Genomic DNA, 18,657 nt, shown 5'->3' on the forward strand with positions numbered 1-18,657 from the left:
TTTTTTTGAGCAGCATAAATCTGTTATTTTTTTATAACCAAAATTACTTGCATAGTTTTTATTTATTTTATTTTTGTTTTTTTATTTCAGATTAAATAAATAGGAACCCATTTTTTTAATAAATGCTTGCTCTACTTTTTTTTTTTCAGATAATCAATCGCCAAATGCATGTTAACAATAATTCAGTTTTATTTGATTTATCCAGCTGTATCTTACGGCCATTCAAGAAATTACATGAAACATCAACTTCTTACTTATTTTGACTACTGCTACTATGAAGATCAAACGGAATTTCTATTTTAGGTTCTTTGTAATATTCATTTCTTAATAATTCTGCTGGTAAGAATTCTTCTTCGTTAGGATGAATTTTTTCACTTCCTATAAAGGCAGGAGGAATGCTATTTTTGGAGTATTCCCTAGCTCCATCAGTTCCAGAAAGAAACCTGTCAAAAATACTTTCACCAGCAACACGTGGGAAGCTTTCTTCACGACGACCACGAACTCCAACAAATCCTGGCGGTAGGTACGACGTTTTCTGTCGACGTCCACGAACACCAACAAAACCTGGATACAATTCGTTTCTGCGCATTATACGTTCTCCAACAAGACCTGTAGCCATTTTATTTAGAGCATGACCATATACATCAACAAAGCGTAATGGTGGTTGAGAGATTTTATCACGACGACCACGTGAACCAACAAATCCAGGTGGAAATTCAGAAGAATTTAAGCGACGGTATTTGGCTCCAACGAAATCAGACGTTGCATAAAGAACATTCTTATTATCGTCAAAAATATTCCAGACTGGAAGACAAAAAATCTCTCTTGTCTTTGTGTAGCTATAGCAAACCAGAAATTCATTTGCATGTTCCCCCGATTCTTTCATAGGAGAGTGTCCATGCAGGGCTTGCTGAAAAATACAGATCAAATCATTAATTAATATTAATCCCGCTTATCTATAAGCGTTTGGAGTTAATCAGCTCCTCATCCTAGGGACGAGGATCAGATTAATTTTATTTTAAATCCTTATTTTAAAAACAACTTATCAAATATTCTCAATATAATTTTTCAGTGAATTTCAACTAATGGTGTTATTTGCTGTTTCAAAAGGGATTTCTACTCATTTAGGTTTTCTTACTACTTTAATACATTATTTTGTTATAATAATAATATTCTTTATTAACTAAAATTGGATACATTCATTATACATTCATTGGATACACTTAAATAGAAAGGGTGCAAGAATATTTGCTGATGCTATCGAGGCAGTGTTGGGTGGGTCGGAAAACTGATAGCTTGGGGGGATTCAAGGACTAATAGTTTAACTGTAGCCGTAGGCAGAGGTAAAGGTGATTCTTGCACAACTTCTATTAGAATAAGTAGCGACCTGGAGCGTGGGGTGTTGGGGGTTTCAGGGACGGGTGGCGGTCATCGTGGAACGGGTAGGTATATGGGATGTGTTAGGGTAACAAAGAATAGAAGGAGCATGTATGCTTGCATGTATACCAATGCTAGAAGTATAGTAAATAAATTTGATGAATTTGAAGTGTTGGTCAAGACATCAAAGGCGGATATTGTTGGGATATCAGAGACGTGGTGTCACACTGATATAAGGAATGCCGAACTGGAATTTGGGGAGTACAATATGTACAGAAAGGATAGACAGGATAGAAAGGGAGGAGGTGTTATGCTGTTAATTAAGAAAAACATAAAATCAAAAGAAGTGCATCCAGTTGATATAGATGAACAGTGCACTGTTGAGTCAGTTTGGTGTGACATAAGCACTGCGAAAGCAAAAATAAGAGTAGGAGTGTGTTATAGGCCTAATGACTCGAATGAGTACAATGAACAATTGTACAGAGAAATAGAGTGGGCTAGTAAATCGGAATGTCTTATAATGGGGGATTTCAACTTCCCAGATATTGACTGGAACTTGTGGGTTGGTCACTCACACACTAGTCAGACTTTTGTGGATTTATTGGATGATTGTTTTCTGCAGCAGCATGTTCGAGAGGCAACCAGAGAAAGTAATACTCTTGATCTGGTTATCAGCAGTGATCATTCATGTATAAGGAATTTGCAGATAAAAGAACCACTAGGTGGCAGTGATCACAATGTACTCACGTGGGATTTACTTAAAGATTTAATTACCATCAGGGGTAAAGGAAAAGGTTTTTGCTTCCGTAAAGGCGAGTACAGTGGTCTCCGACAGTTTTTAAATTCTGTACAGTGGAATCAACTGATGATGTTACCAACAGTAAATTCTAAGTGGGAAGCATTCAAGGAATTAATCCTGGATGCTACTAAAAGTTTCATACCTATTAAGAAATATTGTTCAAGGTTTAGGCCTAAGTGGTTGTCAAATGAACTAATGGGACTCGTAACAGAGAAGAAAAATGCATGGGATGCATACAAATTAACACGTGACACAGAAGCCTATAATAGCTACAAGTTGATCTGTAACCAAGTTACAAAGGAGGTTAGGCAGGCGAAGGCAGATTACGAGAAATCCTTGGCAAAAGATGCTAAGAAAAACAGCAAGGATTTCTTTACTTATATAAACTCTAAAAGGAAGGGGATGAATCTGATTGGTCCACTTGACATCGATGGTTCGACTGTTGATGATCCTGCTCAGATAGCAAACAAACTGAATGAGTATTTTGCATCTACATTCACACGTGAGGAATTATTAAGGTTTGAAATTGGCAGACGATTATCAAATTGTAGCAGGTTACTTAATGATTTTGTAATAACTGAGAGCAAAGTGGAAGAGAAACTGTTGAAGTTAAACGTAAGAAAAGCACCTGGGGTGGATGGGATCTATCCAGTTATATTAAAGGAGGCAGCAAAGGAAGTAAGTAAACCCTTAGCCATAATTATGAGAGCATCCTTGGACTCAGGGGAGGTCCCCACGGACTGGAGATGTGCAAATGTATCCCCAATTCACAAAGGGGGATCGAAAGGTGACATGGGTAATTACAGACCAGTTAGTTTAACTTCTGTTCCGGGTAAAATAATGGAGTCGCTGGTTAAAGATGCATTGCAGGATCATCTAGACAAGACTGCAGCAATAATTCAGACACAGCATGGGTTTGTTAAGGGAAAGTCTTGTCTGACAAATTTGATAGGATATTATGATGTGGTTACAAAGGAACTGGATGCAAAAAATAATTTTGATATCATATATTTGGATTTCAGGAAAGCTTTTGACACTGTTGCGCATGAAAGACTATTGTACAAATTGGAGCAGAATGGTATTAAGGGTAAGTTGCTACAATGGATAAAAGGATGGTTGCGTGGGAGAAGACAGAGGGTGGTAATCAATGGGTGCTGCTCTTCTTGGACTAATGTTATTAGTGGAGTCCCACAGGGTTCGGTGTTGGATCCACTGTTGTTTTGTATATTTATCAATGATATTGATGAAGGTATATCAGGCTTAGTGTCGAAGTTTGCAGATGATACAAAGGTTGGCAGTGTTGTTAATGACAGTAATGGCAGTGTGCTACTGCAACAGGATCTAGATAATTTGGGCAGATGGGCTAAGAAGTGGTAACTGAAGTTTAACCTTGACAAATGCAAAGTACTGCATATGGGTAGAAGTAACCCCAGAGAAACGTACCAACTGTGTGGTACAACACTTAAGGTGGTAGAAAATGAAAAAGACCTGGGAGTAATTGTGCAGGCAGATATGAAGTTTTCTGAGCAATGCAGACAGGCTGCCAGGGCAGGTCATGGGGTTTTGTCAATGATATATAGGAATTTTGCTAGCAGGGAAAAGGAGGTGATTATCCCTCTGTATAAAGGCAATGGTCAGGCCACGCCTTGAGTACTGCGTACAGGTCTGGAGGCCTCATTTTAGGAAGGATGTAGATTTACTTGAGCGTGTACAGAGAAGGGCAACAAGATTGGTGAGGGGAATGAAGGGATCCTCTTATCAAGAGAGGCTTAAGTTCTGCAAATTGCAGTGGCTGGAGACTAGGCACCTGCGCGGTGATCTGATTGAGGTGTATAAGGCCTTGAATGGGTTCAGCACGCTGAATTCTGATGGGATCCTTCCACTTGTTCAGATTACGAACCTAAGGGGGCATAAATTCAAATTAAGAAAAGACAGATGTAGATTACATGTGCGGAAATTTGCCTTTAGCCAGCGGGTGGTTAATTGCTGGAACAAACTTCCATCTGTCGTCGTGGAAGTTGATAGGGTGAATAAATTTAAGGACGAACTGGACAGGCATTTGGAGGGAATGGTGTGATTTTTTTTTTTTTTTTTTTTGGCTGATGCTGCATAAGCTCATACATTTGCTTTCTTGCATCACATGCCACTACTACTACTACTACTATTCAGCACACCAGACAGAAATCTTACAATGATATGTGGCATATTTTAGTAATACTTAAAAAAATATATAAAAAAAAAATGAACAAAACAGAACTACAAAGGTAATTTTTGTTTATGACATAGACCATTATCCAACCAAAAATACAGTCAGAAGGCGTCCGGTTACATTAATTTATTAAAATAAATAAGAAAATAACAGCTAACGGCAAACACAAAAATGCAACAAATAAAAAACAAATAAATAATAATTAAAATAAATATGAAGTACAATTTTAGCACAAAATAAAATCATATCATCTGACTAGGTATTGACGCAACTGCTCCTTACATACAGTAAGAGTGTCCAAAATGACATCGCGAGAGGCCTTGTCAAAAGACCACAGTTCAGATCAGAGTTCAGAGTTCGATGTTCAGCGTCAAGAGCCACATTTGGGAACTGTTTATTGGATACACCTCTGGAGCTTTGAGCAAAATGGTGAGATGCTGCGGAGTTGCCGTCCTGGCAATCTCCACCCCACCGTATTCTAAATATTTATTTATTCATGTTTGCGCGAGCACCGATGTAATAATGCCCTTATTTTCAGCACATGAGCTCAGTGGTAGTACTAAAATTGGAGTAGACTGCAGTGTAGGTCTGTAATTCCACATCGGAAAGTAAAGATTGGAAAACACTGCTTTAGATAATTCCGACCGTTACTGCCGATGGTCTCCAATTGAGCCTCTCAAGGGAAATCTCGGTCTAATGGCACTGGGGATTACAAAAAAAAAAAAAAAAATTAAATGGAATGAGTTCTATTCCTCTTTTCCTATGGTTCGCCTACTGTTTCAAATTTTCCAATCTGTTTGCACAGATCATTATTATTATTATTATTATTAGCTACATAGTGTGCAAGGAAGCCTGAGGCTTATGCTGCCCCAGCCAAAAAAAAAAAAAAAAAATTCCGAGTTACCCTGAGTGTGAGAAAGAGAGTCAAAAGTCGAAGAGAATCACCAAGAAAGAGAAGAATGATGATTTTCAGCTCAGGACCCTGGGTGTGCCATGCCCATACTCATTAAATATGAGCCCCTGGGGGTATAAAGGTGAAATTATTCTTCTATGGCGGAAATCCTTTATCTCTCATAAATATTGGTTTATGAAAACCAAGCTATATGAGAAACCGTGGCTGTTCAAGATAATGTAGCATATCGCAATTTGCATATATCCAAATCTCCAGCATAATTATGCTTTGGATATATATTTGGATATTTGGATAAAGCTCGCGACATTCACAAGACAATAATTGCTCTGACCTTATGTGATCCGGAGTATAAACATCATTCCGGAGTATAAAAAAAAAAATTATATATTTATTATAATCAAATACAAATTCAGTTTTGAACAAAGAATAGAAAACTTTCTTCTTGTCCAAATGGTACTTAAGCCTTCCGATGTCTGGCTAGAGCACTGGTCGCAACTTCTGTTTCTTTTACAAATGGTGTTTATAGGCATTCTGAGCTAAAGAATGAAGCTAATTTATTAGCATCCTAATTTTCTTCTAGTTCTCATCACTGAAAAATCACCTCTTACCATGACTAACACGCTTTATATTCAATGTTTCCCGTGAACATTAGAATTCTGAATAATCTTGACGACAAGAAAGCTCTAGGATTTGATAGCATTTCTGCACTTGTTATCAAAACGTGTGCACCTGAGCTTTCACACGTTTTGGGTCTCTTTTTTACAATTTACAGTTCTACCAGTATTTTTCTGCTGTACACAAATTTCCTCATATCCAATCAATTCCTATAAAGAGAAAGAAATTCATCCCTTCCAATTATCGTTTCATTGCCCTTGCCGCCACTCTGTTTTCAAAATAATGGAGATATCGGTCACCTGCCAACTCTTAAACTATCTCTACACCTTTGATCACCAATATGAATTCTGTTAATGTTGATACATTCATGATGTATTGGCTTGTATTAATAAGGAGAGTTGGAAAAGAAGCTTCCTATATCAAAAATAAAAAGGTAATCCCTGTTGATTTATAAATTAATAAGTCAATATATCATACATTATAAATATATAATAAATTTTAATATATCACAAATATATATCAAATATATTTGATATATATATTTTTATGATAATATATAAATTATGATATATATATTTATGATAATATGTAAATTATGATATATTAAAAATATATCAAAATTTAGATATATCATAAATTTTGATCCTGTTTGGCATAAAGGTGTTGTAATGGTTTTCTGTTTTACCCTCTTAGCTAATGCCAGTTTTCTGTAAAATTCTGTTCTTTCTTCTGGTCTTTTCCTCTTGGTTCTGTTTATAAGATAGGACTACATTTATTCTACTTTGCAGTTTTAGAAACGTTGCTCTGCAAAAACAGCTCCAACTTATTAAATATTCACCACCAATTCCTTGAATGCCGATCTCAGAAAATTGTTCAATGGGAGGAAAGAAACTTAAATAGTTTCAGTCCATGTAAACCTCAATCATTTTCAGTCCTTGTAAACCTCAATCATCTTCTATTTCACGCAAAAAGGAAACTATTACTACAATTACCATCTTTTTTACAAAGTGATATCTTAATAAAAGAAAATACGTCAACAAAGAGGAATTTACTGAAAACAACGTAAGCAGCAATATTTCAGCATCGCTGAAATCAGGTTAAAAAGAGTACTATTTACAGACATATAATAAATTTTAAAATATATATTACCTTTTTGAAATATATATTACTATTACCCAAATGAGGAAGGGGTGTGTAGCAGCAGCAGGAAGATGTGAACAGCACGAAAAGAGTGAGCGATGTAACTTTCCAGCATATCGGACTCATAACTTCAAATACCTAAAGTTTTATAGATGTATAATTAACATTAGTAATGGACAAATGATGCATAGAAACAACTACAGTATATATATGAACCAAAATAAATAAGAGCATAAAATAAATTACCTTTACATAAAGGTAATTCAAAAAAGTAAAGACATTTCTAATCTTAATGAATCAAATAATCTAACTTCTGTAATTAAATAGGAAATTTATACTATTTTTTTTTTTTTGCCAATATTATTATAACAGAAAAGGCAAAGCAAAAAAAAAATAATAATAATATTAAATAAATAAATATCCAAAATAATATTTAATGTTTGCACGCTATATAAAAAAAGTAATTCTCCAAATGTAATCCTATCTAATCATAGTTTTCCATATATATATATATATATATATTTAATTATCATGTGAGAAAATTCAGAATAGCAACATTTTTACTTAATCTGTAAAGGATATTAAGGCTCAAGCAAGTTTTGCAAACTTGGAAGAGCGCATATGGCCCACAAGGTTATATTACAAACAAGCTCGTAACGCTCAGAGTCGGTCAGACCTGCATACTTCTGAAATAGTACCAACAATTGCATATATAAAATTGATAATATATAAAATTGATCAAACTACGATCTATAGATCGTAGTTTGCACAACTAAACGCGTTCAGCAGAATACCAATTCATGCAAAATCAGAGATTCAGTCGAAATCAGTGCAGTGTGCATAGCGGCATAGTGTTTAGGATAAGGCGCCACTGGTGGCGCCTTCCCCTAAACACTCTGCCACTGTTGTGTTTCTGGCGATTCCGTGACAAAAGCCCACATGAACAAAGCCCACACGAAAATTGCTCACATGGAAGAATAATTTTTAGTTTACAAAAAACAAATTATTTCATATTTCAAAACGCAACAAAATGTTGAATTTATATATTTTAAATCTACTTCTTATACGATGTATTTTAATATAACTTTTGATGTAAAACTTTTTTTGATTTTAACATGAAATCGAATATTTACATTTTGTATTTACATTTTGTTACAGAAAAAGAACTTGGATACTTATAATAGAATGTTTGAAATCATGAAGCATAGTGGCATAATGTTTTGTGAAGGTGCCACCGGTGGTTTCCCACATCTGCGCCATGGTACTTTGTGAAGAATTACAGAATCTCTGTAAAAGCCAGAAAAAGTGTAATGTGTGGTTTGTGGCAGAGTAGTGCTTTGTTCTGTCTCTGGCTGCTTGGCCTCAGGGCCTCTAAGGGAACACGTTGCCCGCCACCACCACTGGGAGGTGATCCAGGCTGCCCATTATACTCTGGCTGGCCGCCGCCAGGATTGCCTGAGCTTCCTGAGGGAGACCAAGTAAAAAAAAAAATAAAATAAATAAATAAATAAAATATAATAAAAATAAAATATAAATAAAATAATAAAATATAATGAAAATAAAATATAAATAAAATAATAAAATATAATATAAATAAAATAATAAAAAGTAATAAAATAAATAAATAAAAAATAATAAAATAAATAAATAAAAAAAGATAAAATAAAATAAAATAAACAATAAAGTAATAGATTAAAAAAAACGAGCGAGAGTGCTAGAAGAGAGGATTGAAGGGGGAATGAATTTGGGTGGGTTGACAGGGGAGAATAATCCACCCTAGTTTAGGCGAAGTATAGGAAATGGTGGGGGTTTAAATGTCACAGGGGACAGGCACTGTCCCCTGTAATTGCCAATGATATAGTGCCTGGTTTTTTTTGTTTTTTTTTCGGTAGGCGCATCGGCTTCTGTGGCCATAATGCACCTCCCAAGGTTTTTGCAGTACTTTGATCCAAGCCCGAGGCGGGATTCGAACCCGCGACCTTTGGGTTGCTTGGCAGGTACTTTACCCACACGGCTAGCCCGGTCGGGTCTTGCCTGTAGATCCCACACCTAGACGGCCAGCTTTTTAGGGCCTGCAAACTGATGGAGACGACATACGGTGGCACTCTCCCGCCGGAACAGCCTATTGGCAACCCAAATCCGCACTCTCTTGAGCGGATCTTTCTTTCCAAACTCCTGGGGAGGAGAGGCTTGCCTCTCCTTGCCTCCCCAATTTTCTCACTCTGGTGGGGCACGGGCATGCCTCACTACCTGCAGGGGCTATCTACTCTGTCGGCCCCTTATTTCCAACTGCTTCCCCCCAGTCTTCATCCTTCCCCCAAACGTTTGTCTTGCACAGCGTTTAGCCCTACATTTCAAAATCAAAAGAGAACATCAAAATTCTTGCCCGAACCTATTTGGTTTTTAAAACTCACTTTCACGGCACAGCCCCACGTCGCGTACTATTAATACTAACTTGCTAAGTATCACTAATATCAACCTAGATTTATTTATTTATTATAATTATTATTATTTATTTTTATTATTTTTTTTTATTTTATTTTATTTTTTATTTTATTTTATTATTATTTTTTTTTTGGTCCTAGCCACTGAAATCCCAGGAAAGTAAGTGGCAAGACCAGCCAGAGTACAAATATTGGTAACACCCGGCAGGCCTCCCTGCGGCGGGTATTGGTAACGTCGGGTCTCACTAGGGGCCCGGCGGCTAACAGGCCGGATGAACAATGGGCACAACAAACTAAACAGTACATATCCCACACACTTTTAAATCTCTGGCTTGTCCGATACAGAGAACATACGCGGAGATGGGAGAAATCCCAGGTGCCGTCAGACCCCGAACATACCTAATACCTAATACCTAGATTGGTGCCAGCACTATTTCCTACCCATTTCGGGTTTACAATTACTTTTAAATTCCGCACTCCGAGGAGTGCCAGCATCCTGCACCTTGGATGGTGCCTGCAATAAATTTTACCCTATTCGGGTTAGAATAGTCATGTCTGTGTTGTCCTTGGGGGGAATGGAGAGTTATCCCACGCCGGTCCGGTTTAGTTCTTGGGCTCTGAGTTCTGCAATCTTAGCTCGCCTAAGTGCAAATGTTTCCTGCGCGTAATACCTCATGTGTATCTTCCTCGAGTAGCAGAGTGAATTCTTGATTGCGCAGGTTTCTCTGTATTGTGGTGAGGAATTTAAGCCTAATGTTGTCGTAGCTGGGGCACTCATACATGAGGTGCCCCCAGGACTCCTCCTCGCCACAGGAACATGAGTTGGTTCCAAATTGGACCAGCACACCTTCTTCCACTCTTCAACGTCCAACTTGCATGCTCTTTGCACCAGGCGAGTCTTTTACGCCGATGAACCTTGGTTAGGAGAGGATGCCGTAGGTGTCGTCTACTGGTATAGCCCATATGTGCGAGCGTACGACGCATGGTCATGCCAGATATTGTTCTGGGTTGGCCCATGTTGTATTGGGTAGCCAACTCTTCAACAGTGCGGCGCCTGTTCGAGTCGTCGGAACCGGTGCTCACCTCTAACATCAACCTTTCACTGACCTTTGCAGTTTTGTCATGGTCAAACAATGACCCGTCAAACAAACGGGTCATTGTTTGACCATTTGACACCAGTCCTGGTACACGTTAACTACGGCTCTCGAACACTCCACCAGTTCAGCTGTTTGGGAAATCGAGGCACCAGCTCGTCGAGAACCCACAATCTGTCTTTTATCAAAGTCCGATAAATCCTTCCTTTTACCCATCACGCTCGGAATTTTACTACCTACTGAACCAATGACACCTTATCTATGCTACGTAGGTCGACTAACTCCGCACTCTCGTACCTCACGTGGTCAACGGGTCGAATTCAATTTTCATAGGGGGTTGTCATAATTCAGTGATCACTCAGTATATATAAATTCAATATTTTGTTGTGTTTTGAAATATGAAATAATTTGGTTTTTTTATACTAAAAGTAATATGAGCATTTATCCGTGTGAGCAATTTTCCGTGTGGGTATTTTTCATGTGAACATTTCTGACAGTGGGCTTTTTTCATGTGCGCATTTATCTAGTCACTGTTTCTGGCTACTTGGACGTAGCATCCCTAACGAGACTACGTTGCTGACTAGACTCCGCCAAGGTCGCCTGAGCTTTCTGGACCAAGACAAAGAAAAAAAAAGTGAGGTTGGAGTGAGATTGGAGAAATAGAATGAGAATTCAAGTATTTATTATTACATTAGGGTCACCGTAATTCATCGCATAAACCCGTATTTATGTCTGTAAATTTCGCGCGTTCATTGTGGCCAGGAGGCCCTCGGTTTTCGTAATTCCTTTCTTAGTATGCACCCAATATCTCAGATCGTCCAATTTAGGGCACCACCAGGGACAGAGTTGTAGAGGGGACTCTTTTTGGGATGGCGAATTTCCAGGCATTGAGGAAAACTTTAGTCAGTTTAGATGAGTGCTAATCAGGACTGAATGTATTGACGAAATCTGGGGGATGTGACCCAAGTGAAGAGTGTTGGGTGACTGCAAAACGGTCCCAGCCATCTTTTTTCAGGGAGAATCTTGAAATAAATAAATAAATTTTCTGTTTATACTCCGGGACGACCAAACAATCAGAGGACTACATGAAACAGCACCGTATTCAGCAGTTCCGGGCTTGAACCCTGGCCACTCAAGGCACGTGTACTTATGCACCCGCGCGCCTGGCTATGGCGGCCTTTCATTTTGTTTACTATTGGAGTGGTAGGATCTAACAAATGGACCAGAGAGATGGAGATGACACTATACAGGTCTTGACCGGAGTCCTCCCCCTTGATCTGGAGATTGTGGGCAAAGGTTTACTTTACCATCTTGCAAAGGGCACCTCAAGGACCTGTCTCGGACATACAACTGACCCAGCAAATAACCGCACCGCTGAAAAGAAGAGGCTCTACGCTCACCTGCTGCAGGTGTGGCAAGAGAGATGGACAAACTCCCATACAGGGGAGATAACCAGAAAGTTTATACCTGACGTCGGCAGGGTCTACCGTAAGTTCCCAACGTGGTTCTCACCTGGACTCCATGCAGCATACCTTCTCACCGGACATGGCGCCATCAATGCCAAACTTTGCCTTTTGGGAATTGAAGAGGACCCTACCTGTGTTTGTGGTGGTCTAGAGAGCTGGCAACATCTAATGTATGATTGCCAGCTTTATGACGACCTCCGCAACATCTTAATAACAAAGATCTTATATTGTCCTAGAGGACGGGAACACAACATACTGGAAACAAAACAAGAGTACCTGGCTTTCTCCTGCTACGCCCAAGAGCTGTTCGCAAGAAGACGAGTGCTCGCTGCAATGGAGCAGAACTGAACCCTATACATGACAACCAGGAATAACAACTGAACCTACTTAATAAAGGACAAGAACTGACTTACTAAACTGGACGTGACCTTGTCCCATGAGTGATATCCCAAATGGGAACACCAAGGCCACTGAAGACCAACTGCAGCTTGCTGTTCGCCCATCTTGGCTCTCAAACCATGCTCCCTTGCATGGTCCTATCTTTTCCTCTCTCCCCCGGCAGGGGGAGGGGACGGTATCTTCCGTCCCCTCACCTCCTTGCCACTCCCCTCTTCGCCTGGTGGGGCATGGGCCTGCCCCGCCGATTATCTGGGGTCGCCTTCTCTATCGTCCCCATATTTCTGTCTTTTCCCCCCAGCCTTCTGTCTCCCCCCACCTCTACCTAATACGCAAGTGTACCCCACATAACTTAAAATTTAATAATGACTAAATTTAATTCCGTTCACAGTAAACTCATTTGGCCTTTCTACACAATTTTCTTAACCCCCACTGAGCGAAAATTTCATTTTATTATATATATATATATAAATTTTTTTTTTTTTTTTAAGGTCCTAGCCACTGAAATCTCAGGAAATTAGGTGGCAGGACCTGCCAGAGTAAATATTTCAATACTAGTGTACCTGGTCTGCCTCCACGAGGCATAGTGTGGACAACGTTAGGCCCCAGCAGGGGTCTAGCGGCTAAATGGCCAGAAGAACAACGATACACAACACTACACTCATACAATATCCATACACTTTTAAATCTCTGGCCTTTACAGTGAACCGTTACATCCACAATGAAAGCAACGCGGAGATGGGGGAAACCCCTGGTGCCGTTAGACACGAACACACTATACACTATACACTATGGTCCACAGTGGTCCAGGCCTCATTTACAAACCAGTTTGCAAATTTACGTGCGAATGAATGGGATGCTATGGTGATGTCTATTGTAGATTCGTGCAGGGTTTTGGAGAAAATTGAGAGTTGTCCTGGAAGTTTTAGTACTTCGAGTGGAGATATGGCAATAAAATCTTCAAGAAGGTTCCATTTTGAAAGCTAGGTGAAGGGATGTTGGATGGGATATTGCTGTGCCACAGGGGGTGAGCGGCAATTGGCATCAATTTAAATTAGGATTTTTGATTATTAAGGTTGATGGTATCCATTTGAAGTTGATGTATGGTTGGGTCGATATCCTCGCCTAGTGTCTACGCGGTAGCACAGTGGTATCATCACCATCCTCCTTACACCGCGTGGAAAAGGACTGGGTTCGAATCCCGTCGATGACGCGAAAAACTATTATGGGCCATAGATTTTTCAATCTATGGCTGAGTTAGTCGGGCTCAGGCGTAACTAGAAAGAGATTTTCCCCAGAACCCAGAGTTTTTCATCCAGCAAAGCAGGCAAATCGAAAACAGAACACACGTAATTTACAGACACAATACACATGGATAGATGAAATAACTTTCCGGGTGATCCTAATAAAGAGGTTTTTTTTTTTTTTTTTTTTCTCTCCTCTGCTAGTCAGGTACATATGGCGATACAGTAGAATGAGCCAAGCCCTCTGATAAGATGAGACGCAGGCAGCCAAGGGATACAGAGAGCATTTAGCTTGGCGGTGGCGTTATGTTAATTTTTTCAATAACTGCAGCCTCGGGGTTGTCAACAGGGGATTCCACGATTTTGTATGATATGGGGTATCACTGTATTTTGCCTGTGTTGTCATAGGGCTCAAGCTCGTTGGGCATTATGTTAGGAATTTAATCGCCTGGCCAGGAAGCTCTTTATTGCGTACTGTAAGAGTTAATTTTTTTCTTGAAGAATCGCTTGACCCTTTGATAGATTGGGCAGTTTGTATCTGTAACTGAATAGTCGTGGTCGTGTTTGTTTGCTTTAAAATTAAATTGGCATAAACAGGCAGTTTTGAATTCTTCTTGCAATCATTGAATATGTCCACGTTCGGCACAGTGGCCTATGCGCGCAAGTATGTGTAGTATGACCGAACCGTATACAGCGGAAGCATTTGGGGACGACACGTGCTCCTTAAACCGGTGCGAGGTCCACTGATAAATAACCTGGACTGAATTAAGACGGTATTCCAGACTTTGGGAGATAGGTCAACGACCAAGTTTACATTTGTTTTTGAGGTGGATGACGAACATATTTGAGAATCAAGCCTGAGGTAATTTCCCTTTGGGAATGTCGGATATGATGACTGACAGTCTTCTTGCTTTCAATGTGTCGGCAGGAAGACCTAAGTCAGTAATCCTGGGTTTTGCTAAGAAGTTTCCGGCCATCTGCCTTCGTGGCAATTTCCACTGTGATGCCAGCAGACTTTGAGATTTTTCATTTGGGATTTGATATGCTTGGTCATAATGTCTTCAATCGATTTGCTCGTTGTCTGCGTAGATTCTTCAATGGGCTTAAGTACCACAAGGTTGGGTTTGGAATTCAGTTTGGATGGAAGTTATTTAGGAAGCGCTGTCTCGTTAGAAATTCTCAGCGCATTGGCATATGGACATGGGTGCTGTAGCATTTGATTATTAGAATTTATCAGTGATTGTTTCCGTTTTAGCAGTAAGTTTCTCATTTTTGGTATGAGAGTCAATCAGGACTCGATCCATGTTTAAAACTTCCTCCAGTTTCAATATCTGAAACAGGATAATATCCAGGGGATTTGGATTGACTTGCGTGATGGTGCTGGTGGTGTTGTCATTAGACTGACACTGTTCGGGTTGAGGGTTTGCAACTCGTTGTTGTTTTGGTTTTTTTAGGAGCATTAGCAACTAAGGCCATATTGCTCCTGGGATATGCGGTGGTCATTCCCTGACCTTTCCGCATCCTCCATATTTGGTGGTCACGGGCTCGAACCCCGGTCTAATCAAGAAGCTACGCACTGCTGCTCCTGCCCACCTGGCTACGGAGGCACCTTGACGTGGTGGTGGAGATTCTGTGCCAGGGCGGAATATTGCCTTAAGTGATTTTTTTTTTTTTTTTTTTTTTTTTTTACGACGGGCAGTCCTGTCGATCAACGAGGTCCTCATCAGAGTCATCCTTAGTAAGGTCATGTTAAGATAGTACGTTAATCCAGTTCCCGAAGTGAATCTAGCATTCTAGTAAAAATTGAATAATCGAGACTTCAGATTAGTGAATGAGTGTATTAACACTTCTCTAGATCAGCTGAAGACGAACCCAATGAGGTGTGACACTTCAAGATCGGTCAATTAGGAGCCAAGTTATTTTTTGGCGATGGGTTGGGCCGAAAAGCAGCAGGGGTGAGAGCAATTATAGCACAGCGAACAATTGTATTAACTATACAATTGCTCACTGCACGGTCTATCAGTCGGTCTCAGATGTAGATGGCAAGGTTTTCCCCCCAAGAAAACTGGAGTTTTTCGTCCAGCGAAACAGGCAAATCGACCAGAGAACATATGCAATTTACAGACAATACATAAACGTGTAGATGTAATCATTTACGGGAGACCCTAATTTTATTCCATTCCGAAGATAGAATTGAATAATAATAATTATTAATTTAATAAATTAACAGTTATACAAATAAAATTAGTTACGTTATAATATTAATAATTTAATTAATAAATTAATTTTAATATTAACTTATAAAATTAAACTTTAATAAATAACATTTAAATCACCTGGATAACACTTAAATATATTTAAATATAAATATATTTAAAAAATATTTATTTATATAAATAAATAAAAAACTAGATTATAAAAATTAAACGAAATAATTATTAAAGACATGGAGTGGTACGAGACTATCCTCACGTTTTTTCTTTATTTATTTTTTATTTTGTAGAAAGCAGAATTTAATGTATTTTTTAAATGGCCTTAATTCTGACGGTAGAATAAGCCCTGCCCTCACAACGAGTTGTACTGGTATTGCACTATTATGATGTAATTTTTTTAAATTTTAATATTCCATTTTTAAAAAAAATGAGATAATTGCTAAATAACATTCAATTAACCTTTTTCGCGATGCAATGTCATCGTTAAAAAAAGAATTAACCTGCGAGTTGCACTACCCACTAATTTCGAGCAAATGTGCTTCGAACAAACAATGATTCGATGTGGAGGCAAAGTTTATTCTGCGGTTGGAAGTCTCATTTTTCATGCCCTACTTACGCTACTCACGCTCACATTAATGCAGCCATAGTAGTGGTCACAGATATGTTATCGTTGGATAAATTTCGAGAGATCTCTTTCGGGCTCCCTCGAAGTAATGTGCAGAATGTTGAACTGGTAAAAGTCCTCTCAGGTATGTGATGATTTATAGTAATTCTGTATGTCCTCTTTCCGGGAAAATATTCTAAAAATTGGAGACTTATTCGATGGCAATTTTTAGGGCAGTGCCTAGAATTGACAGGCAGTCAATTCTAGGGACTTTTCCGAGAAACTGAGGATGTTTGGTCACCCTAGTTAAATAGGCACTGCAAGTTAAAAAGATTATAACTGTATGTAGGCACAAATATTCGTCACGGAAGGATATTGAGCACGTTGCCAGCTATGAATTCTGCTTAGTTCTACTGTTATTGCAATTAAATACATGTTAAGGGGGAAGACGGGATCTCCAAACTAAGAAATACTTCCAAGTACCAACTCACTCGAAAAAAAACAAAGAATGCACACATCGTAAGAAATGTACATAATTCCCAAAAGATTATAGTCATCCCAACTAATAGTTCCTATGTAAAATATACGCGAAGAACATGGCCCATTAAAAATAAAGTTAAACGAACTTTAGCTTAACTGCAGCGTTTAATAAATAAGAGTCCTTAAAATCCATGCCAGATACAGGTGATTCGCTTGCTGCTCCCATCTGGCGCATGAAAGAAACCAAAGGTTAATTATAAATTTATAAGGAGCCTTATTCTTGTGAGCCTGCCCCCCCACCAGTAACTAGGGTTGCGATTTTAGAGAATTCCTAATTATAATATTATTTATTAATTTGAGGATACAACTGCGTAAAAGAAAACTCCTAGATAGGGAAAATGGATGAAAGTATTTCTTGATAGCAAGAAAGGCAAAGTTTATGCAGTTTTATCCTCCTAATTATCAAGCAATTCCTCTATATATGACTGCTCAATTTGTCATAGAAAATCATATAAATAAGAATAAACACTTACCTGGAGATAGAGCAACCTCACTAGGGAATCGCTTCTACTTCTGAAACATGCGGTTTCTGCTATAATTCCTGCTGCTTGTTACGAGGATTTTTCTTATATAGCTGCTGAATCCACGTGACCGTTAACGCTTCAAGTTGCATTAATTTCCTTAGTGGGAAGAAATATAGGGTTGATAATAAAAAGTGGACAGCGAAGAACTTCGCTAGAGACAAGGACTAATTATACACACTTGCATAACGAAGTTAGTTACCAAAATCTGGCAGACGACAAATAGTGAACGTCTGATAACCGAATTAGACAACATCCCCCTCCGAAACTCCACCTGTTAGCGGTCGTTAATTGGCAATAATTCGGAAACAAATAAAAAAAAAAAAGTTCTCTCTAGATCTTGCATTGTCAAAGATTACTTCAATAGCACAACACAGAAAAGACAGGCAATACTCCATCTATAGGGAAAGTGGTTATAGGGTAAATAAGATGTTTCAGCCATTAAAGCTGCCCTTTTGCATACTTAAAGAGGCTTGTAGTATGACCAGCTTTCTCTATACAGCAACGTATTGTATTTTTCTAGTGTTTCTTTTTTCAATATTTTGATTAAGTTTTTTTTGGACCGACGTTTGCTTTTGCTCTTCATTAAATGTAACGTATGAATAAAAATTCAGGAGCAAGTACTTACACGAGTATTTATTTATTTATTTATTGTTCTTTTAGAAGTACAAGCTCGTTATGAGGAGGAAGCATAACAAGAAATGCATTTGTACTGTAAATGGCCGTTAATTTGATAATCGTTCAACCATTTCAATAAATCTACAACAGTATTCCAACAGTTTAATAAATTTATAATGCAAGTTTCTCTCTGGTTGAACTTGAGACTAGTAAAATTGTGAAAACAATGAAGCCTACTCTTCCAACTATTATTTTCATTAAAATACGAGAAGAAAGGAAAATACTTTGCATACGGAATGTTGATTATACACAAGGTTTAAATTAAATATAAATAAGTAGTTGGGACAAGAGGGGAAGTGGCAAGTTTAAACCTTAAAGTACGAATGCGTACAATTAAGTAAAGAAGAAAAGAGAATTCTATAGAATCACCATAAAATAAATTATAGCAAAGCAAAGGACCTACG

The 18,657-nt window shown here is 38.5% G+C and overlaps 1 protein-coding gene across 1 annotated transcript; it reads right to left on the minus strand.

Annotated features, from left to right (window-relative positions):
* Positions 1-250: 250 nt before the first annotated feature.
* Positions 251-17,584, minus strand: LOC150088283 (uncharacterized). The gene is made up of 3 exons (XM_090370101.1): positions 17,528-17,584; positions 7,063-7,191; positions 251-910 (listed from the first exon to the last, which is right to left on the minus strand). Exons 2-3 carry the CDS (start codon positions 7,177-7,179, stop codon positions 251-253), a joined length of 777 nt encoding a protein of 258 aa, XP_090226227.1. The 5' UTR covers positions 7,180-7,191; positions 17,528-17,584.
* Positions 17,585-18,657: the final 1,073 nt, after the last annotated feature.

Source organism: Mastigoproctus giganteus, chromosome 3, assembly GCF_048544385.1.
Source record: "Mastigoproctus giganteus isolate SK-2022 chromosome 3, ASM4854438v1, whole genome shotgun sequence".
Lineage (NCBI taxonomy): Eukaryota > Metazoa > Arthropoda > Arachnida > Uropygi > Thelyphonidae > Mastigoproctus > Mastigoproctus giganteus.